The sequence below is a fragment of the Osmerus eperlanus genome, chromosome 21, assembly GCF_963692335.1.
Source record: "Osmerus eperlanus chromosome 21, fOsmEpe2.1, whole genome shotgun sequence".
NCBI lineage: Eukaryota > Metazoa > Chordata > Actinopteri > Osmeriformes > Osmeridae > Osmerus > Osmerus eperlanus.
In genome coordinates this window covers 196,320-219,739 of record NC_085038.1, presented here as the reverse complement: position 1 = coordinate 219,739, position 23,420 = coordinate 196,320, and the positions used below count along the sequence as shown (strand labels likewise).

At 47.1% G+C, this 23,420-nt stretch overlaps 1 protein-coding gene across 3 annotated transcripts; it reads left to right on the top strand.

Moving 5' to 3' along the window:
• The first annotated feature begins 1,931 nt into the window (after positions 1 to 1,931).
• On the top strand, positions 1,932 to 21,483 carry LOC134007252 (fibroblast growth factor 14-like). Of its 3 annotated transcripts, none has more exons than XM_062446536.1 (5): positions 1,932 to 3,043; positions 17,053 to 17,163; positions 17,557 to 17,660; positions 19,891 to 20,089; positions 21,199 to 21,483. In XM_062446536.1, exons 1-5 carry the CDS (start codon positions 2,557 to 2,559, stop codon positions 21,342 to 21,344), a joined length of 1,047 nt encoding a protein of 348 aa, XP_062302520.1. In that variant the 5' UTR covers positions 1,932 to 2,556; the 3' UTR covers positions 21,345 to 21,483. The 3 variants fall into 3 exon arrangements, with proteins under 3 accessions (XP_062302520.1, XP_062302522.1, XP_062302523.1); XM_062446538.1 differs by lacking the exon at positions 1,932 to 3,043 and adding an exon at positions 10,919 to 12,625; XM_062446539.1 differs by lacking the exon at positions 1,932 to 3,043 and adding an exon at positions 10,922 to 12,613.
• The last annotated feature ends 1,937 nt before the right edge of the window (positions 21,484 to 23,420 follow it).

The following is a 23,420-nucleotide window of genomic DNA, read 5'->3' as shown; positions in this document are numbered from 1 at the left end:
TAAATCTTATTGGGCCATCAGACGTGACGCGCTTCAAAAGCTATTAACTCTCTCATCGCTGGATTGGACTGGACAGTTGTGTGCGTTTCAGGGTGCGTATAGAAATGTGTGAAAATATTTGTGAATAAAATATTTTTAAAAGGAACATAAAAAATGTGGTGGGCGTAATCCTACTGGAGTAAAGAAAGGACGAACACAGCAGCAGCAGTAAAGAAGAAACCTAATTTTTGTTTGACGTTTGTCTTGGTAGAGAATGCAGTAGACTCGAACACCGTGAACGTGGTTCTTCCCCTGAGTCACCAGCAGGTGGAGCTGTCTTGCAGAAGGTTACTGGACAAGCAGCTCAATGAGAGATCATTGTTTTTATAGATCATTGTTTTTTGTCTCTGCTTCTAATAGACCTCAGCATAAATTCTTATTAATTGATTTACTATTAATGATTCTAAACCTTGATTCAGGAAATGTACAGGGAGTTCATATAACAATATAATATTTTATAACGTTCATAACGCTAATCTGTAGGCCTCGTCAACAGCAGGACCAGAGCCTGACTAAGGAGAGCCTATTAGAGACTATAGAGACTCCCTATTAAAGATCCTGTAAAGTGGAATTAAAAACGAGTTTCAAGTTCACCACACCACAGAATAATGTGTTATTAACTACCCATCCAAATTCGAGTGCACCATCATTGTCTTTGTTGAGCAGTTGAGGTCCTTGGAGAGGATAGTGCCCAGGAAACGGAAGGACTCCACAGTGTTGACTGGGGAGTCGCACAGGGTGATGGGGGTGAGTGGGGCACTTCTACACACCCATCATTGAGTCCATCCTCACCTCCTCCATCACCATCTGGTACGCTGCTGCCACTGCCAAGGACAAGAGCAAGCTGCAGCGTATCATCCGCACTGCTGAGAAAGTGATTGGCTGCAATCTGCCTACCCTTGAGGACCTGCACACCTCGAGGACCCTGAGGCGAGCGAGGAAGATTGTGGCCGACTCCTCCCACCCTGGTCACTCCCTGTTTCAGTCACTCCCCTCCGGCAGAAGGCTGCGGTCCATCAGGACCAAAACCACACGCCACAAAAACAGTTTCTTCCCTTCCGCTGTTGGCCTCTTCAACAAGGCCAAGGGTTCACGCTGACTTCAATGACTTTATGTCCTTAAAACACACTGCTTTTTGCACTGCACTACACAATCTTGTACCATTTGTATTTTTTGTAATATTTGTATTTTTTGTAATATTTGTATTTTTTGTATTTTTATATTGTAAATTACTACAACTTATATTTTATTTTATATTTTATTGTATAGTTTATTTTAATTCTAATTCCACTTAGTATTGCTAGTTATGTACCCTTAGTATAGTTAGTCCTCATATTGACATTTTAGATTCCTATATGTTTAATGTTTGCACCTTCCTGCCAAAGCAAATTCCTTGTCTGTGCAAACTTTCATGGCGAATAAAACCCATTCTGATACTGTATGTAACAGCGGTGTAAGAGCCGTGGTCTTGCTAAGCCAGGGCCGTCGTTCGCTGCCATCGGGAGTCGAACCTGCCACCTCTGGACTGCCAAGCTCAACCGCTACCAAATATGCCAAAGAAAAACTAGCTCTTTGTTGACGCGGGTGGCCTTTTACATACCTGAGGAGTGAGTTTCACCGATTCACACCGGTTACATGTACATATTTTAATTTATTACATAGGATTCTTTATTATAAATATTTTGTATTTTATTGTGAATATTTCTATTTTATATTGCAGTACTTGTTTGGTCTCTCTTTATATTTCAACATGTATAATATAATATAGCCTATATACTCTCTTTTTGTCTCTCTCTCTCCACTCTCCTCTCTCTCTCTCTCTCTCTCCAGTATCTTCTGCAGAAACCTGTAGATTCGTCTTATTACTTTAACGCATCAGACGTAACCCCACCTCCTGTCACGTTCGGTTGCTGAGGACACGCGAACCAGAAGGTAGCACGCGGGAGCCTCCTGTCCACACTGCAACTTGACTGCGACGGTATCGCCGCTTTTACCTAAATTGTTTGAAGGGAAAGTCTTGTTTGTCAGTGACGGGGTGGGAACCACGTGTCTACGTAATGGAAAGCCGATCTTTCGGTTCGACTCCTCCTCCCCCTCCTCGCCCACCCATCTTCAGCGCAGGGACAGACTATACGGGACCACGCGCACACACGTTTCTACAGGATACGTTCTACTTTTCAGAGAAGGACACAGTCGGCTTCTTTTCATCAATAAGGTGAGGACACCTCAGACACACTAGCGGACCTGCGCGGATAAATATGGATAATTGAGAAGATTGGGTTTAATCTGAAATATTTAACACCTTTTAAAGAAACAGAAAGAAAGGAACTGATCTGTGCTGTGATTTGCATTAAGGCAGTTAAACGGAACCGGCGACCGGTTTTCGGGATTGGCTTTTATGGGCTGTTTTGTGGGAGCCTCGGCTACAATGTTCTATTAGAGATGCCACATCTACCGGCTTGTTAACGGACAGACCAAATCCACTTGCAACCTTTTCCAAGTACCAAGCAAACTAATATGCGATGTTTTTTTGTCCAGAAACCCGATGCGTTTCGCCGTGTTCACGCTATCACCGCATGCCTGTCTGCTGCACCGCTCCCCCCGTGCGGCAGATGCGATCTTAAGAGTGTGTTTGGGCTTCTGACGCGCCGGCCAGGCGGCAGCAGCACCAGCAGCGCTAAAGAGCAGCACGCGGAGATAACCGCAACCGTTGCCTTCATCCTGAGGTACAACGACGCGTTTCTGCAGCTACGCGCCAACGCGGAACCGGGGATTCTCCTGCTCTGTTCTATGGTGCAGCTAGTCGGGCCGAGTCACCGAACTGAGCCGAACGAGACCGGGCTGTTATGCAAGCGGGGGGCGCGAGTCCCCATGCGGGTGTCTAGGCTGCTGGAGCGCTCCTCCACCAAATCCATGAGGTTTCTTTGGAACATTTTCAGCAAAGGATCGCATATGCTGCAGTGTCTTTGTGGCAAGAGTCTCAAGACAACCAAGAACCCAACTGGTGAGTAAGTAGAAAGAGAGAGAAAAAGAGACCCCCTTTGTGTGAGTGTGTATGTGTGTTTTGCGCACACGCTCGGCTGTTGATGTGTGTGTGTGTCTCCCACTAGACTGCTCTCCTGGTTCCAGGTTATGGGTGCTGGTGTTTTGGATCTGCAATCGCAGTTGTGCAGTAACTGATCTCAAGGGGAGGGGAAGAGAGGAGGAAAAGGGAGGGGAAGAGAATAAGTTATTCGTGTAGACCTCGCTATTGCAGCTGTAGCCTGTGTGTGTGTCTGTGTGAGTGTGTGTAAGGAAGCGAGAAAAAGAGAGAGAGGTACTGCAAAAAAATCGCATAAATAAAAGCCACAAAACCTGTAGGCTACAATGTGCTTTCCATGCATCCCTTCATGCAACTTTTTAGAGCCCTTGTTCGGCCCTTGTTCAGAGGTAAGATCGTTTATTGGGAATTTCCCCCTTAGCCCGTAGCTCCACTCTGTGTTGGCTTGCTCAGGCTTGTATCACTGCACCACTTCTGCATGACTGAAGGTTAGGGTTAGGGTTGTCATGATTTAGGGTTAGTGTTGTCATGATTTAGGGTTAGGGTTGTCATGATTTAGATTCTGTTTTGTGGAGGAATGCAGGAGAAGAATACTCAGGACCGAAACCTCAGACCATGAAGGTTAATATTCTTACAAAGATTTAACTGGCAGATTGTTGTTTTTATACCATCATTATTTGAAGTGTGCTGGACGCATAGAGGGTGGGACTGTTACTGTGTAGCCAGACTGTCTCATAGTTACCATGTCGCCAGACTGTCTCATAGTTACCATGTCGCCAGACTGTCTCATAGTCCTCATAATTTCAGAGAGGGAAAGACCAGAGGAAGAAAGAGAGAGACTAGACTGACTTAAAGAGACTAGACTGAGAGAGAAAGAGACTAGACTGAGAAAGGGAGAGACCAGAAGAAGAGATTGGAGGGAGAGAGAGAAACCAGAGGAAGAGAGAAAAGGATTAGAGGGAGAGGGCTAACATGTAAATGTGAAACAGGGACACAGACTGTTTACGACAAGTATTGCCTGGACAGGCCATATTAAATGTTTAACACATACACATACACAGTTGATTGAATGTACTATTGACCGGTGTTGTATGACATAAGGGGAACATAGACACCATCAAGTTTCCCCATCCAAGTTAGCTCCTCCCACCTAACCACATACACACAGGTTTATTTAACAATTTATGATTGGTATTTATTTTAGCATTCATCCAAAGTGATGTATAGGAGATATTTGACCTCTTGACCTGCAGACAGCTGGGGAGATATTGGTGTTGTGTTTTTACTAGATGAATATCCAGGTTATTTGCATACAGGTTCAATAAACACGATCAATTTGAAAGCCACTACTGTGAGGGTTAACTATGTAGGACAGATATCTACTTCTCTGTATGCATTTGTGTGTTGCTCTAACACACAACACACAGTGTTGCCCTAACCCACAACACACACAGTGTTGCCCTAACACACAACACACACAGTGTTGCCCTAACACACAACACACACAGTGTTGCCCAAACCCACAACACACACAGTGTTGCCCTAACACACAACACACAGTGTGATTGTGTTTGGAGATGCATGTTCAACACAGTAAAACCCTCATCTGTAAAACATGGACCTTGAGAGAGGTGGAGGGTTAACCCTAACCCTAGAGAGAGGAGGAAGAAGACCACGAGATTTGCTGACTTCACTGTTCAGCTTTTCCCTCAGAATCCATTAATGGTAGTCCTATGGGAGGAATAATGAGGGTGATGTATGCTTAGATATATGTGTGTGTGTCCATTTTTTTGTATGCGTGTGTATGCATGTGGGGCATGTGTGTATGTGTGTGTCCGGGGACTGGTGGTGTGTGTCAGGATGTGTGACTGTGTTCATACATGAGTTACACAATAAGAAATCAATAGTGGTTAGTGGTCAGTCCCCCCCCCCACATTCTCTCTCCATTTCCCTCTCTGTGTTTGCCTAGTCAGGATCCTCTCACCCAACTCTCCCTCCTCTCCCTCCTTTCTCCTCTACCTCCAGTCTCCTCTACCTCCTCTCTACTCTCCCTCCTCTCTACTCTACCTCCTCTACCTCCTCTCTCCTCTACCTCCTCTCTACTCTACCTCCTCTCTCCTCTACCTCCTCACTGTCTGCACACGTTCATGACTGATGTCAGACAATCTCTACAAACTCTTTTTGTTGAGTAACTGCTGGTCTCGTTCTGGGACTCACAGGAGCCTGTGTTGAGCCCTGTTCCCCAAATGTGAACCTGACGGGGGTAGAAGTGAAGGTAATATAATGATGCTATCCAGCACAGACAGAGCTGTACTGTAGGGTGTCGTGTGGGAGTGCAGCTTCCTCAGTTCCTTGGTGCTTCTGCCTTGACCGGAAGGCTGATGCCACTCAGCAACGTTTCATCATCTGGAAAATTATTTCACACATTAGAACTTGCTAATCCGTTACCCTTCATTCCTACAGTTGGAACCAGACCAAAGACAAAATACAACACTACTTATTATTACTTAATGTTTCATCTATCATAGAAGCATGACCCAGATAAAAGCTTTCAATCTTCCATTCCTCACATGCACACTCACACTTATACACACGCATGCATACATACATACACACACTCCCCTTCCTTCTCTCACCCACATCCCAGTATGGTGTGTATGTTTTATTTACACCCTGATGTCTGGCAGCTATTCCTAGCTCTCCTCTCTTCATGCAGGTAAAGGCCCCCACTTCCCAATAACACAGAGGAAAACCAGATAAACAAGATAGTGGCGATAGAGGTAGATGGGTGAGATAGATGGGGTGACATAGTTACAAGACAGTAGATGGTTTTATCTCCATAGTGACAGGACAGGTATAAGGTCCAGTATTCTCCATCCACTTTTTATTTTATGTGTGTAATGAGGTGAGGTACCCTAGGGTCTGCTGTGAGGAGGGTGAGGTGTGAAAGGTGAGGTCTCTCTCTTTGCCTCTCTCTGTCTCTCTCTCTCGTATATGTGTTTGAAGTGAAGGTAGATTAACTGTACATTTAGTCATTTAGCAGACGCTCTTATCCAGAGCGACTTACAGTAAGTACAGGGACATTCCCCCGAGGCAAGTAGGGTGAGGAGTTGGCATGACCGGGAATCGAACTGGCAACCTTCGGATTACTAGCCCGACTCCCTCACCGCTCAGCCAACTGACTCCCAACTGTAGTCATTCACTTGTAGCAGCTGTCTGTAATAAATGAGTAGATACATTCCTGAGCTGCTGATCAGGTTTACCTGTCTCACACACCGTGCTTCACACTCATAGAAACACTGTTACCATAGAAACACTTTTACCAGAGGAATGTTATAAACTGGTGTTGAGAGGAGACTGGTGTTGAGGGGAGACTGGAGACTGGTGTTGAGGGGAGACTGGAGACTGGTGTTGAGGGGAGACTGGAGACAGGTGTTGAGGGGACACTGGAGAATGGTGTTGAGGGGAGACTGGTGATTGGTGTTGAGGAGGGGAGACTGGTATTGAGGGGAGACTGGTGTTGAGGGAAATCTGGAGACTGGTGTTGAGGGGAGACTGGTGACTGGTGTTGAGGAGGGGAGACTGGTATTGAGGGGAGACTGGTGTTGAGGGAAATCTGGAGACTGGTGTTGAGGGGAGACTGGAGACTGGTGTTGAGGGGAGACTGGAGACTGGTGTTGAGAGGAGACTGGAGACTGGTATTGAGGGGAGACTGGTGTTGAGGGAAATCTGGAGACTGGTGTTGAGGGGAGACTGGTGTTGAGAGGAGACTGGAGACTGGTGTTGAGGGGAGACTGGTGTTGAGGGCAGTCTGGAGACTGGTGTTGAGGGGAGACTGGTGTTGAGGGCAGTCTGGAGACTGGTGTTGAGGGGAGACTGGAGACTGGTGTTGAGGGGAGACTGGTATTGAGGTTAGACTGGTGTTGAGGGCAGTCTGGAGACTGGTGTTGAGGGGAGACTGGTATTGAGGTTAGACTGGTGTTGAGGGCAGTCTGGAGACTGGTGTTGAGGGGAGACTGGTATTGAGGTTAGACTGGTGTTGAGGGGAGACTGGAGACTGGTGTTGAGGGGAGACTGGTATTGAGGTTAGACTGGTGTTGAGGGCAGTCTGGAGACTGGTGTTGAGGGGAGACTGGTATTGAGGTTAGACTGGTGTTGAGGGCAGTCTGGAGACTGGTGTTGAGGGGAGACTGGTATTGAGGTTAGACTGGTGTTGAGGGGAGACTGGAGACTGGTGTTGAGGGGAGACTGGTATTGAGGTTAGACTGGTGTTGAGGGCAGTCTGGAGACTGGTGTTGAGGGGAGACTGGTATTGAGGTTAGACTGGTGTTGAGGGCAGTCTGGAGACTGGTGTTGAGGGGAGACTGGTATTGAGGTTAGACTGGTGTTGAGGGGAGACTGGAGACTGGTGTTGAGGGGAGACTGGTATTGAGGTTAGACTGGTGTTGAGGGGAGACTGGAGACTGGTGTTGAGGGGAGATTGGTGTTGAGGGCAGTCTGGAGACTGGTGTTGAGGAGAGACTGGTATTGAGGTTAGACTGGTGTTGAGGGGAGACTGGAGACTGGTGTTGAGGGGAGACTGGTATTGAGGTTAGACTGGTGTTGAGGGGAGACTGGAGACTGGTGTTGAGGGGAGATTGGTGTTGAGGGCAGTCTGGAGACTGGTGTTGAGGGCAGTCTGGAGACTGGTGTTGAGGGGAGATTGGTGTTGAGGGCAGTCTGGAGACTGGTGTTGAGGGCAGTCTGGTGACTGGTGTTGAGGAGAGACTGGTGACTGGTGTTGAGGAGAGACTGGTGACTGGTGTTGAGGAGAGACTGGTGTTGAGGGGAGACTGGAGACTGGTGTTGAGGAGAGGTGCTTGTGGATGGTAAGGTAGGTTAGGGTTAGATCTTAGTACAAAGTTCATTCATGAACCACGGCTAGTATAGTGTGTGATACTGCTAGTGTAGTATGTGTGTAGTGTGTGTTTAGTGTGTATATATGTGTGTGAGCATGTATGATGTGTGTGTCAGTGTGTATGATCTTTAATGACAAAGTGGTGAAATGTTCATGCAGGAGAGGAGACGAGGAGAAGAAGGGTGTGGGAAGGAGAGGAGATGAGGAGAAGAAGGGTGTGGGAAGGAGAGGAGATGAGGAGAAGAAGGGTGTGGGGAGGAGAGGAGAAGAGGGGTGTGGGGAGGAGAGGAGAGGAGAAGAGGGGTGTGGGAAGGAGAGGAGACGAGGAGAGGGGTGTGGGAAGGAGAGGAGACGAGGAGAGGGGTGTGGGAAGGAGAGGAGAAGAGGGGTGTGGGAAGGAGAGGAGACGAGGAGAGGGGTGTGGGAAGGAGAGGAGACGAGGGGTGTGGGGAGGAGAGGAGAGGAGGGGTGTGGGAAGGAGAGGAGAAGAGGGGTGTGGGAAGGAGAGGAGAAGAGGGGTGTGGGAAGGAGAGGAGAAGAGGGGTGTGGGAAGGAGAGGAGAAGAGGGGTGTGGGAAGGAGAGGAGAAGAGGGGTGTGGGGAGGAGACGAGACGAGGAGAAGAGGGGTGTGGGGAGGAGACGAGACGAGGAGAAGAGGGGTGTGGGGAGGAGACGAGAAGAGGGGTGTGGGGAGGAGAGGAGGGGTGTGGGAAGGAGAGGAGAGGAGGGGTGTGGGGAGGAGACGAGACGAGGAGAAGAGGGGTGTGGGGAGGAGACGAGACGAGGAGAAGAGGGGTGTGGGGAGGAGACGAGAAGAGGGGTGTGGGGAGGAGAGGAGGGGTGTGGGAAGGAGAGGAGAGGAGGGGTGTGGGGAGGAGAGGAGACGAGGAGAAGAGGGGTGTGGGGAGGAGAGGAGCAGTGTGGGGAGGAGAGGAGAGGAGGAGAAGAGGGGTGTGGGGAGGGGAGGAGAGGAGAGGAGAAGAGGGGTGTGGGGAGGAGAGGAGAGGAGAAGAGGGGTGTGGGGAGGGGAGGAGAGGAGAAGAGGGGTGTGGGGAGGGGAGGAGCAGTGTGGGGAGGAGAGGAGGAGAAGAGGGGTGTGGGGAGGGGAGGAGAGGAGAGGAGAAGAGGGGTGTGGGGAGGGGAGGAGAGGAGAGGAGCAGTATGTGGTGGAGCAGCAAGTAGGGTGCGAATTATGGGGGGTTTGGGGGAGTTTGACCCCCCTAATTAAGACTTGGAACCTCTTGGAAAGAGGTAAAAACAACAGGTCGGGGGGGGCGATATATCGTTCTTACCTGTAATCGTAAATATTACTTTACGCCCTGGAGAAGAAGTTGACCCCGCCGATTGTCATTGTATAATTTGCACTGTGAGACAGGATGGAAACAGAAAATGATTGAGATGGGGAGAGGAGTGGAGCGGAGTGGAGAGGACATGAACAGAGAGAGGAGTGGAGCCGAGTGGACAGGACATGAACAGAGAGAGGAGTGGAGTGGACAGGACATGAACAGAGAGAGGAGTGGAGAGGATAGGACAGGACATGAACAGAGAGAGGAGTGGAGCGGAGTGGAGAGGACATGAACAGAGAGAGGAGTGGAGAGGATAGGACAGGACATGAACAGAGAGAGGAGTGGAGCGGAGTGGAGAGGACATGAACAGAGAGAGGAGTGGAGAGGATAGGACAGGACGTGAACAGAGAGAGGAGTGGAGCGGAGTGGAGAGGACATGAACAGAGAGAGGAGTGGAGAGGATAGGACAGGACGTGAACAGAGAGAGGAGTGGAGCGGAGTGGACAGGACATGAACAGAGAGAGGAGCGGAGTGGAGAGGGCGTGAACAGAGAGAGGAGTGTAGCGGAGTGGAGAGGACGTGAACAGAGAGAGGAGTGGAGCGGAGTGGACAGGACGTGAACAGAGAGAGGAGTGGAGCGGATAGGACAGGACGTGAACAGAGAGAGGAGTGGAGCGGATAGGACAGGACGTGAACAGAGAGAGGAGTGGAGCGGATAGGACAGGACATGAACAGAGAGAGGAGTGGAGCGGATAGGACAGGACGTGAACAGAGAGAGGAGTGGAGCGGAGTGGACAGGACGTGAACAGAGAGAGGAGTGGAGCGGAGTGGACAGGACGTGAACAGAGAGAGGAGTGGAGCGGAGTAGAGAGGAGGCAGAGCTGATTGTTTCTGGTCTGTTGATAGTGAGAGGGAAGCAGGCTGCTTCTGATCTGAAAACATACATGGCCTCGTGGTAATACAACACTTCTGGTGAACAAACTCATCCAGCTGTTACTGTGACCTGTGAGAGGTGTGACCTGTGACAAAAGTAACTGAGACTGGTGTCTCTGCTGGATACAGTGTCATCCAGTGGAAGCTTCTGGTACTGTAGCTGTAGCGTGTGTGTATATGTTTGTGTGTATGTGGGGTGTGTATGTGGGGTGCACGTGACAGAGAGCCCAGCTCACAGAACATTGAACACTCTGGCTCCTCCAAGTGGACAAACATATACATTGTTTACTTCTGAACAGCTTCTTTTTCCCTCATCTGACAACTTTGACTGGTTCCTCCCTAACCCTAACCTCTACTGTTCTGGACCATGGCTGGGTCCTCTACAGTACTGGACCGGAAAAAATGTTCCACATAGAGATGTGATACAGGTTCGTTTTTCCTGTGTTCAGCATAGTTGTGTTTTCTCTCTCTCTCTCACGCTCTCTTTCTTTCTCTCTGTCTCTCTCACTCTCTAACACGGTGCCGAGTGGCCGCGTTATTTCTGCCAATAAGACAATGATTAAAAACAGCCTAAAGGTGCTACTACAACGTCACCGATGGAATTAGAGTTAAGTGCGAGCCTTGGGGACCACACATGACAGAATAAGCCGGAAAAACAAATAATCAACTGTAGTGTCCATCAGCCTATCTTTCTGGTGAATCTACGCTTGTTCGAGCAATTTTTAAACCGCAAATTTAGCCGCCGAACGGACCGGGTTTCGTTAAAGCTGAGACTCAAAGCGGTGCTGAGCAACCCCCGCCACCAGAGAATGCTTCGGTCTTGCATTTATCTTCCCATTGATAAGCTCATCAATATAAACCTAACATTGATAAGCTCATCAATATAAACCCTAACCCTAAACAGTAAGACTGCAAACTCTCTCCAGTTACCCGCGGGAATAGTGTTTCACGGGCAGGTCAGAAGTAGCTTTGACATCGCCGCTAACCTGTAGCGCACGGAATCGTGAAGGCCTGCAGTCTTCATGTCAGGGAAACCAAATCTACAGTTGTAGCCCTGCTGGGGCGGTCCTACTCGGGGTTTCCTTAATAAAGACGTTAAGAGTAGGCTACTGCGCTTAACTCGGCAATTCGCGCTTAGCGTCAACCCTTCTCCCCGGTAGTTGCGGTTGGCTGATCATCGAACCGCCCAGATGCAAAATGATGTTTTAGAAACTGTTCTGTTTTGGTGAGGCGCGGAACTGGGAAACATCTGTAAGAAAGAGACGAGATCTTCGGCGGAATGTTTTTTGAGCGTGAATGAAGAGAACGTTACCACACCATCTTAAATGCCCAAAGTTAATTCTTTTCTTTTTTTCTGAATTATGTACCTTTGTCTCAAAGCCCGTTTTCCGGTGTAGGCGCTGCATTATCTGCTTGTAGTAGAGACCGGGAAATGTTATGGACTTGGTAAATCTGTGCGCGCGGGCACCGCTTAGACCCCCCTCCGTCCCACCTCTTCCCTCTCTCTCTCTCTCTCTCTCTCTCTCTGAATCTTTGAGCGAGCCCCACCCGATAGTGCCCTGCCTGGCGCGCGTCCTTCACCAGGCCTAATCACGTTAGAACAGCACAGTTTGATTTTGAGAGTGCGCCTGAGACAGTCGTCGAGCGCATGGCTTGAACTGGCGTGTCCTGGCGTGAACTGGCGTAGAGTGGTCCGCGGTAGCTCCTCGTGGTGTGGGATGCGTCGCCGACCGAGGACAGATAATAATGGGAGGATGAACAATTGTCAGCGGGTATAGATTAAGGAGAAGAACACAGAAGGCTTGTATCATTTCTTTGCTGTTCCTATTTTCGAGGATTGTGATTTCAAACATCCGTCACAGTTTACTGATCAATCATGACATGGCAAGAAAGGACAGCGAACATGTTGACAGTTTTGAAAACGCTCGTTTCCGACAAGAGGCACGCAGTGACATTTTGAAGTTATTTTACAAGAACGGTAAACGTGAAGCAGATTGTTTTTTTTTTGCTGAATGTTAAAATGACTTCTTAAAAAATATGATATGTGGACTTTATTGCGTTGTGTCGATATATTTATTACTGATGGGTAGTCCAAACATAGGAATTGTCGAGACAATTATGGGTCTGTAGGCAAGGACTGAACAAGGCGCGTTTGTGTTGTCTGTGCTCCGTGCCCACGGGGAAACGGAGAACGGACTCCTTTTTCCGTTTGTTTCGGTTGAAACATGGCAGCGGCTATCGCCAGCGGTTTGATCCGACAGAAGAGACAGGCACGGGAGCAACACATCCACCGGCCGCAGACTCACAGACGAAGAAAAAGCCCCAGCAAGAATAAAGGTCTTTGTAACGGGAATCTGGTCGACATCTTCTCCAAAGTGAGAATCTTCGGTTTGAAGAAGAGGAGGCTACGGAGACAAGGTGTGGACAGAGGTAGAGCGCGGGAGGCGCGTGGACATGCACACACACAGACGGTAGCGATGTCATTACGCACGGGCATTGAGAGTTGCTAGGCATACATGTATTTACTAAAACATCTTGGCTTTTATTTTATAGGCTATATACTATTATTATATATGTTATGTATGCATAACATATATTATTATTACATATGTAACACATAGTATTACATATGTAAAATAACACATATAATATTAATAGCCTATATAACAAATATATTTATTTACTCGTGTATTAGTGCAAGGAAGCTGGGAAGCAGCGGTGTTTTGTTATGTCTTGCCGGTAAAGATAAGGCTCCAGTTACGCATCTCAAGATTAATTAAACAGTCAATGATTACGATCTTCTCTATTTTGCACGAATATGTTAATTTAGAAGTAGTGGAAAATAAGTGGGCCTTAAAACTAGTTAATTTTCAAAATCACATTTAAATAAATCTGAAATAAGGTTGTCTGTTGGGTTATCAACTAGAGCCACCAGCTGGCCAATATATTGTCTACATAGACAACGAATATTTTTTGTCAAAGAGAGTCTTAAATATTTGCATAAAGGTGTGTGTGTTACATCAAAATTTCCTTTTGTAAGGATGAAGTGTAGCTGGAACAGCAGCAGCGAGGGTCTGTTGCTCCTCAGACTAGGGACAGCCATTTTGTTGCTGCCAGTAACATCAATCTGTACAACCTGTGGCTTGATGGAGATGGTGAATAACACAAATGCACACACACAGACACACATTCCATACACACACATGCACACACACACACAGACACACACACACATGAACACTCACAGTTACCTGTGATGTATGGCTTATCTAATTGGAATGTGTGTGAATACAAAAGGAGAGAAAGAGAGGTGATGGCTTTGTTCAGGGACAGATTTCTGCACTTTATGTTTATGACAATGAAGATTCCCTTTGATTACTGAAAGCAGTGATGCTTCTCTCCTTCTTCCCCATCTAGCCCCGTTTTGTCCATCATCTTCCCTTCCTCTCCCCCAACTGCTTATTCTCTCTATCTACCTCCCTACCTTGCTCCCTTCCTGGCTTTTCACCAACACATGCTACCAGGTGTGAAATGTGGTGTGAGGTGTTATTGCAGATTTTCTATCAGGAAGCTTGACGTGACGTCCAAATCCGGATTCTTCTGTTTGAAGGGGCGATGGGAAGCTATCTGTTATCTCAGGAGCTAATATCTCTGGTTCTTCACTAATAAGTGATCCAACTGGAGGGCTCTCTGCTCTGACTGGAGGGCTGTCTCTACTGTCTCTGCTGTTTCTACTGTCTCTGCTGTCTCTACTGTCTCTAGTATATCTGCTGTCTCTAGTGTCTCTGCTGTCTCTGCTGTTTCTACTGTCTCTGCTGTCTCTAGTATATCTGCTGTCTCTGCTGTCTCTAGTGTCTCTGCTGTCTCTAGTGTATCTGCTGTCTCTGCGGTCTCTGCTGTCTCTGCTGTCTCTGCTGTCTCTATTGTCTCTGCTGTCTCTACTGTCTGTAGTGTATCTACTGTCTCTGCTGTTTCTGCTGTCTCTACTGTCTCTATTGTCTCTGCTGTCTCTACTGTCTCTGCTGTCTCTGCTGTCTCTGCTGTATCTGTTGTCTCTGGTGTCTCTGCTGTCTCTGGTGTCTCTACTATCTCTGCTGTCTGCTGTCTGCGGTATCTGCTGTGTCTACTGTCTCTACTGTCTCTGCTGTCTCTGCTGTCTCTACTCTGACTGGGGGGCTGTCTCTACTGTCCCTGCTGTCTCTACTGTCCCTGCTGTCTCTGCTGCCTCTACTGTCTCTACTGTCTCTGCTGTCTCTGCTGCCTCTGCCGTCTCTACTGTCTCTACTGTCTATACTCTGACTGGAGGGCTGTCTCTACTGTTCCCCTGTATCCACAGACAGTATAGTATTCGCAGATTGTTCTTGATTATATTTGGGCAGAGCATGATCATAATGATGTTTGGCATGGTCCTAGGTTATAGAACCCTCTAGAACCCGCTGGTTCTCAGGATCATGGAGGGGCTTCACCAAGTCTAAGCACAACAAATACTGATCTAAATATCAGACAAATTTGCTTAACAACATTTGTTTGATTGATTGATTAAAAGTGAGTGGCGTGAGTTCGGAGTGTCTGGGATGTGAGAGTTAGGGTTGTCAGGGGATACCCGCTCTCTGGAAGGAAAATCAGACACTGGAATCCTCAGACTGTCTCCATGGCAACCCCCTGGATAAGGGAATCCTGGAGTAGTTTCCCTAGTAACAGACAGAATGTGGGAATCTCAGTTGATGGGAATATTGCCCTGGTAACACTTAGGCTGAGAATGTATGGAAAATATTCCAGTTGTGACAGAATTCTAATAACTTCAACTTGTCATTCTGAAAATTTTCAGTTATGGACAACAGAATATGGGACAAGTTTTGGGATAATTATTTGAGCGTGTTGTGTTCCTACAGCCCTTCTTGGTTTAGATGGAAAGGTGTGTCTGCTGAATGAGGGGGGACGTGACAGGGTCAACTGCATGGGAAGACTCTGTCTCTTTCTCTCTCTTCCTGTCTCTCTTCCTGTCTCTCTCGCTCCTCTCTGTTTATTGCCCTCTCTCTCCCTCTCTCTCCCTCACCCTCCCTCTTTCTCTCTCTCTCCCTCTTTCTACCTCTCGCTCTCTCTCTCTCTCTCGCTCGCTCTCTCTCTCCCTCACTCACTCCCTCACTCACTCTCTCTCTCTCTTTGTTTCTCCTTCCCCTTCTCGGTCTCCCTCCCTTTCTCCCTGTTTCTCCTTAGGCTCTCTCTTTTCTTTCTTAAAGCACCTCACCTTTCTTCCTCTCTCCTTTCTTCTTTAAGTGGGTCAGATTAATCTTGTTCTCCAGACTGCTGTAGAGCTGAGTGTGAGGGTAAGTGTAAGAGTGAGCGCATGAAGGGTTAGTGTTAGAGTGTGAGCATGAAGGGTTAGAGTGAGAGCATGAAGGGAAGAAGTGTGACAGAGCACCGGAGGGCCATGTCTACCTGCTGTAGATCTATAAATCAGCTCAACAGGGCTATAGATACTGTCTACCTGCTGTAGATCTATAAATCAGCTGAACAGGGCTATAGATACTTTCTACCTGCTGTAGATCTACAAATCAGCTGAACAGGGCTATATATACTGTCTACCTGCTGTAGATCTATAAATCAGCTCAACAGGGCTATAGATACTTTCTACCTGCTGTAGATCTACAAATCAGCTCAACAGGGCTATAGATACTGTCTACCTGCTGTAGATCTATAAATCAGCTCAACAGGGCTATAGATACTTTCTACCTGCTGTAGATCTACAAATCCGCTCAACAGGGCTATAGATACTGTCTACCTGCTGTAGATCTATAAATCAGCTCAACAGGGCTATAGATACTGTCTACCTGCTGTAGATCTATAAATCAGCTGAACAGGGCTATAGATACTTTCTACCTGCTGTAGATCTACAAATCAGCTGAACAGGGCTATAGATACTGTCTACCTGCTGTAGATCTATAAATCAGCTGAACAGGGCTATAGATACTGTCTACCTGCTGTAGATCTATAAATCAGTTGAACAGGGCTATAGATACTGTCTACCTGCTGTAGATCTATAAATCAGTTGAACAGGGCTATAGATACTGTCTACCTGCTGTAGATCTATAAATCAGTTGTCGTATTTTTTTGGGGGGGGAATACAAACATTTATGTTTGACACTAATTTTCCAGAGGGAAGCAAAACACCAGATCACCTATCTGGGCCAATGTAGGAGAACTGTAAACATTCTTCCCCGACCTCTGAAATGAGACGATTGAGCACTCTCCTGGAGAATGTTTAGTGCCAACATATTACAAAGCACGCACATAGCATGAATGAATACTACATCATAGTAAACATGACATGTTATACAAACAAAAATAAAAAATAAATTCAGTGAAAAAATTAAATAAATATAAAAGTTTACAATGAATGGTAGGTGAATATATGTGCATTAAGAGTATATACATTACAAAACTCAGTTAGCATTTAAAAGTAAGCTACTGGAAAATATTGGATTAACGAGAGGCCTATATGTAAATCAGTTGAACAGGGATAAAGATACTGTCTACCTGCTGTAGATCTATAGCATCTGGAGGATGTTAATCAACACCACCAGCCAGTGGGGAAAGTCCTGTTACTAGACACACTGGAGTGTGTGAGTGTGTGATTGTGTAGCCATGGTAACTCTTGCTAGAATTAAAGATGACATGATGGTGGAAATGATGACAGTGTGTCACCATAGTAACAAGCCCTGCCCATACCTGCCAAAGCAGCTTACTTATGCCCTTTGAGGATGTGTGTGTGGATTTAAAGATAACTAGCTAGCCTTCTAATAACACACACACACACGTGTGCATGTATGGTTGAGGTAACACTGGCCTTGTCTCAGATCTGCAGCTGAAGGGGATTGTGACCAGGCTGTACTGCAGGCAGGGATTCTACCTGCAGATGAACACAGACGGACACATGGATGGGACCAAAGACGACGCCACAAACTCTTGTGAGGACAAATACATCTACACACACATCCTACACCTATGATCTACACACACATCCTACACCTATGATCTACACACACATCTGCAGACACACACATCACTCCCTTCACCTTCCTTTAGTACAACAAGAGAATCACATTGTTGGGGCATGCTGTTAGTGTTCAGTATGACACAGATCTGACGAAAGTAAATGTGGTATTTGTGTTTCAACACACACCCCTTTACACACACACAAACACACACCGTTACACAGGCTATACACACACACATTGTGCCTGTTATTTGTCTGACTGTGTGTGTTTGTACGTGCGTGTGTGTGTATTCGTGTATATGTGTGTGTGTTTGTGCGTGTGTTGGTGTGTGTGCTTGTGTGTTGGTGTGTGTGTGTGTTCCAGCTCTCTTCAACCTCATCCCGGTGGGGCTTCGTGTGGTGGCTATCCAGTCAGTGCAGACAGCGCTGTACATCGCCATGAACGCAGAGGGACACCTCTACTCATCTGTGAGTCACATATTCACGCATCAAATGCTTTTATTCAAAGTGACATACAGAGGGGATTCGAACCTGCAACTTATTATTAATGTAGGAAGAAAAAGGTAGGGAAAAAACATACGAAAGAAAAAGGTAACCGAGTACTAATGCGCCTTCACTTCTTTTAAGAAGAAAAAATCATAACATATTAAATAGTCTGCTTTGCCTGGCCACAAGCACACGGCACTACTTTAAGAGTGCTAATTTTGAGTTCAAATACAAAGTTACAGATCAAATCAAACTTTTTACCTTGAAAAAACCCTACTGTGTGTTTTGAGTGGTCTGGTCTTGACTCAGTATTGCCTTGCCTTGGTCTGGTCTTGACTCGGTATCGCCCTGCCTTGGTCTTGGTCTTAACTCGGTCTCGACCCCTCAAAGTCTTGGTCATGACATGGGCTCGGTTTAGGTGGTCTTGACTACAACACTGGAGATGAAGTAGAGAGAGGGGGGTAAAGGGGGGGGGGGGATGAATGACTCCAGACTTTGACAGATCACATCGGCCAGAAAGGAGTGGAGGGAGGGGTGGAGGCAGGAGTGGAGGCAGGAGTGGAGGCAGGAGTGGAGGGAGGAGTGGAGGGAGGAGTGGAGGCAGGAGTGGAGGGAGGAGTTGAGGAAGAGAGGATAGGGCAGGATGGGGGTCAGTGTGGAGGGAGGGGTGGAGGGAGGGGTGGAGGGAGGAGTGGAGGGAGGAGTGGAGGCAGGAGTGGAGGCAGGAGTGGAGGGAGGGGTGGAGGCAGGAGTGGAGGCAGGAGTGGAGGCAGGAGTGGAGGAAGAGAGGATAGGGCAGGATGGGGGTCAGTGTATTTCTGATACTTTAACTTGCCTTTTACTTTAAGATTTTGAGAATATGTTTCTCCAATTTGAATGAATCTACCTAGCATAGCACCATATTGTATAGCTCTGTTTAGCGTACCACTATACTGTATAGATCCACCTAGCGTAGCAACACACTTTATACTAAATAATGGATGGTACTACTACAGAACAATCCACTACTTGTCACACATCTCAGAGTGTATGTTACTCATCACAGAACCGAAAGTGTGTGTGTGTATTTGTGTGTGTTAGAACAAGCAGATCCTTCTCTTCTGATCAGGTCTTCTGAACAGAGGTGTGAAGAAATATTGTGTGTTACCAGGCAGGCTAGATAGGAGGAAGAGTGTGTGGATAGTAGAGTGTGTGTGTGTGTGTGTTTGTGTGTGTGTGCGTGCGTCTGAGCGTGTGTGTGTGTGTGTAAGTGAGTATCAATGCTTCTGTGTGCGGGAGCTGTCAGATTGATGTGGGTGTGAGAGCAGGCTGCCAGGATAGAAAAACTTCACCTGGAGATACAGAGCCAGTGCTGTTAGGACAAGAGAGACAGGCTGGTGGCTAGACAGGCTGGTGGCTAGACAGGCTGGTGGCTAGACAGGCTGGTGGCTAGACAGGCTGGTGGCTAGACAGGCTGGTGGCCCCTCCTCCCTCCTAGGGTTAGGGTTAGAAGTTAGAACAAGAGGCCTGTGTAGGATTAGGGTTAGAAGTTAGAACAAGAGGCCTGTGTAATTGCAGGTTAACACACTGAAAAAAATAAGCACATATATCACTGTCCACACAAATGTTACTAACAACACAAATATCACCGTCAACACAAATGTTACACGCTGTATGTCACATATAGAAATAATAGTTTCACAGCAAACCAACCCACCAATGTCAAAATAAAGAACAAACAGAGAAATCAGTCAATCAATCAAAACAGTTATAAGAGATGGTGTATGATTCCCCTCTCAGCCAGCCAGCTCTCTGCTCTGAGCACTCAATCACCTCCAGCCTCACTCAGGCCTGGTTACCACTCCTACATCATTTCCATGGCAACAGCGAACAGCAAAGCAACACACACACACACAGGTGAGAGAGTGTCTCTCGGCAACGAACCCAGACAGTGACGGACCCAGACGAGCACAGCTGCTCAGAATGACAATATCCTTGTCTGGCTGGATGGCTGACTGGATGGATGGCTGGCTGGATGGCTCACTGGCTGGATGGCTGACTGGCCGGCTGGCTGAATGGCTGGCTGGATGGATGGATTGCAGGCTAATGTCACATCCAAAAAAACAGCCCTGAGTTCTAAATGTTTGTTCTGTTAGTGTTCTATTAACTGCTGTCTATCATCCTCTCTCTCCCTCTTTCTCACTCTGTCACTCTCTCTCTTCTGCCTGTGTAGGAGCTGTTTACCCCAGAGTGTAAGTTTAAGGAGTCTGTGTTTGAAAACTACTATGTGATCTACTCGTCCATGCTGTACAGACAGCAGGAGTCTGGCCGGGCCTGGTTCCTGGGGCTCAACAAGGAGGGCCAGCCCATGAAGGGCAACCGCGTGAAGAAGACCAAACCAGCCGCACACTTCCTGCCCAAACCTATAGAAGGTAACACACACGCATGTAGACACACACACATGTACACACACACACGCATGTAGACACACACATGCATGTACTTCAACTTCAACTTTCAACTTTATTTATCCTTCAAAAGGAAATTAGTGTGCAGCAGGGGTCAGAAACACATACACAAACACAGAACAGCATTGCCAAATGCCAACAACATTACACAACACAGAACACACAATACAGACACACCTTCCTCCAAACCCAATGACAGGGTCCAATTGGGACAGTAGCCTACAACATGAATCCATCATAATGGCCATTGGCAGGAAAAAATAAAATAAATAAATAATTAAAAAAATAAAATAAATCTAGATGTTAGCCAAGTGAATTCAGGTTCCTAATAGCCACAGGAATGAAGGAATCTCTGGCACGACCAGTTCTTAACCTAGGTAGCCTAAAGCGGCGACCTGAAGGGAGCAAATTAAACTCTGTAAAGTGGGTGATCAGGGCAGTTTAACATTTGTTTAGCCTTAGCCATAACCCGTTTATCATATATATCTTGCAACTGGGCTAACTGTACCCCAACCACCTTAGATGCTACATTTACCAGCTTTGTAAGCTTACGCTTGCTGATCATTGGAAGACCACTGTACCACACCACAATGCCAAATGTCAAGACAGATTCAATAAAACACTGGTAAAACAAAGTCATCAAAGTCATGCACACCCTGAATGATTTCATCTTCCTCAAAAAGGAAGATTAAATCACACGCGCGCACACATGCACTTACGCAGACACCCCGAATCAGAATTCGAATCAGAAAGGGTTTTAATCACCATGAAAGTTTGCATAGACAAGGAATTTACTTTGGCAGGAGGGTGCATACATTCAACATTTAGGAGTACATTTTTAATAAGTTTAAACAATTCTAACTATACTATACAAAAGGTGCAACGTCTAATGAACTAATACTAAGGGGACAGGTATGTAGAATAAAATAAATCGAAAGTATAAACCCCACAGACACACGTGCATGCACACATGCAGCACAGATTGATAAGTAAATCTAGACACATACTCACTGTTCCATATTGCATGTTAAGACGTTAACACACACCCCTAACCCCCCTGTGTCTTTCTGCAGTGGCGATGTACCGGGAACCTTCACTGCATGACGTGGCTAAGGCCACGCCCAGACCTGCCGGGGCCCCACCCAGTAAAAGCTCCACCAGCGAACCAGTGGTCATGAACGGGGGCAAGCCAATCAACAAGCCTGACAAGGAGACATAACCCCTCCTCCTCCTCTCCCCCCGGCATGACAAGACCTGAGACTCCACCCACTGCACCCAAACTCTCCTTCTGATTGGTCGACAATGGGCCAAGTCGAGGAGGTGGTGGGGAGAAGGAGAGGAAGGAAGGGGAGTAGGAGGAGAGGTGGGGAGGAGGGAAAGTGAGGTTGGGGGGAGCGGAGGTGGGGAGGAGGAGGAGGGGAAGAAGTAAAGGTCAACGGGGAGAAGAGGAAGGAGCAGTTGGAGCATGAGTAGGAGAAGGGGCATGACGACCTGGAGAGGAGAGGAGGAAGGAGCAGGTGGAGGAGGAGGAGGATAAAACAGTGGAGAAGCCAAGTTACTCAAACATACTGAAGTTGGGACAGCGGAATGCCCTACCTACACAACGCAGAGTGACTGAAACTACAACTATTTATGGTTATTTACAATGCAAAGTGACTGAAACTACAACTATTTATGGTTATTTATCTATAAGATTGAAGACTTGCGTGTCTTCTCATTCTCCCCTTGTTCTCCATGTGTCTGTCAGATAGCTTTGCTTGCTGATGGCTACCCACAGTCCTCTCTGTCTCTGCACTGTAGCAGCAGAGGGTGTCCATGATGACCCCTGTTTAAAGCTTTGTCCCAAACAACCCTGGTTCCTGGATGCTGGATTGAAGGTTAGGGTTGGAGGTCAGGGTTAGGGTTGGAGGTCAGGGTTAGGGTTGGAGGTCAGGGTTGGAGGTTGGGGTTACATCCATACGTTTGTTATTTTGTATATCTATTTGTTTATAACGCTAGACCCACAATGCACCAGCAGTTGTCTGGATATATGGTTGTACAGACACATAAGCAAGATTATCATTATCTGGGTTTTTTTCTTTTTCTATTAACTATTCTTTCTCTCCAGCCTGCCCTTGTCATGTTATCTCAGTACTGTTTTCTCACTCATCTCGATAGCGAATGTTTCCAAAGGAGATACTTGATTTCTAAAGCTGCATAAACCAGACTTAAGAGTAAGTTATCAGTAGCGAGATCAGTTAAATATTAGTAGCACAGAGATACCGGTACAGTACACTGTAACAGTGTTGTTTGGTGATAAAAAAAAAAAGAGTTATTGTTTTGACATTAAATAGTATTGCCTGAACTGGTTATTGGCTGTGAACCTTGGTTGTGAGATTAGTATCACAGTGAAACAAGATGGAGATGTGAGGACACCAGAGCTGGATCAGGACACTGGGGCTAGTGTCGCTAGTGTAGTGTAGAGCTGAAACGCGTCTGTTGGTTACCCATGAGTTTTTGCTTATTTTGCAGAAGTAAACTGCTTATGGACAAAGACATGGGGCCATTTTATGGTGGATGGCAGAATTTGTTCAATTTGGCCTTAAAGTGGATTTAAATCCACATAGTTGATGTCATCATTTTTAATATCACTAGATTAAAGACAGTTTTACAACACATTGTGTGGTAACTTGGTGTTAGGATCATTTGCATATTTTGTTTTGAGGAGTGACAGATATGGCTAGCTTAAAGGAACATTCAGGTCCTGTTGCTATAGGTGACGTGTTAACACTGGCCCCATGAAGTGGATCTTCTGGTTTGTGATGTTGTGTCTCCACTTTGAGAGACCCAGCCTGTCGTTAGGGTTAGGGTCGTGGAGGGTTAGGGTTAGGGTGGTGGAGGGTTAGGGTGGTGGAGGGCTGAGTGGAGGGTTAGGGTGGTGGAGGGCTGAGTGGAGGGTTAGGGTTAGGGTGGTGGAGGGCTGAGTGGAGGGTTAGGGTGGTGGAGGGCTGAGTGGAGGGTTAGGGTGGTGGAGGGCTGAGTGGAGGGTTAGGGTTAGGGTGGTGGAGGGCTGAGTGGAGGGTTAGGGTGGTGGAGGGCTGAGTGGAGGGTTAGGGTGGTGGAGGGCTGAGTGGAGGGTTAGGGTGGTGGAGGGCTGAGTGGAGGGTTAGGGTGGTGGAGGGCTGAGTGGAGGGTTAGGGTGGTGGAGGGCTGAGTGGAGGGTTAGGGTGGTGGAGGGCTGAGTGGAGGGTTAGGGTGGTGGAGGGCTGAGTGGAGGGTTAGGGTGGTGGAGGGCTGAGTGGAGGTAGATGGAGAC

What these genes read in the sequence shown, in the direction of transcription:
- LOC134007252 (XM_062446536.1), top strand. Translation starts at nt 2,557, where the DNA reads ATGCGATGTTTTTTTGTCCAGAAACCCGATGCGTTTCGCCGTGTTCAC. An exon ending in AGGGACACCTCTACTCATCT is followed by an intron (nt 17,661 to 19,890) that starts GTGAGTCACATA and finishes CTGCCTGTGTAG; the next exon opens with GAGCTGTTTACCCCAGAGTG. An exon ending in CCTGCCCAAACCTATAGAAG is followed by an intron (nt 20,090 to 21,198) that starts GTAACACACACG and finishes GTCTTTCTGCAG; the next exon opens with TGGCGATGTACCGGGAACCT.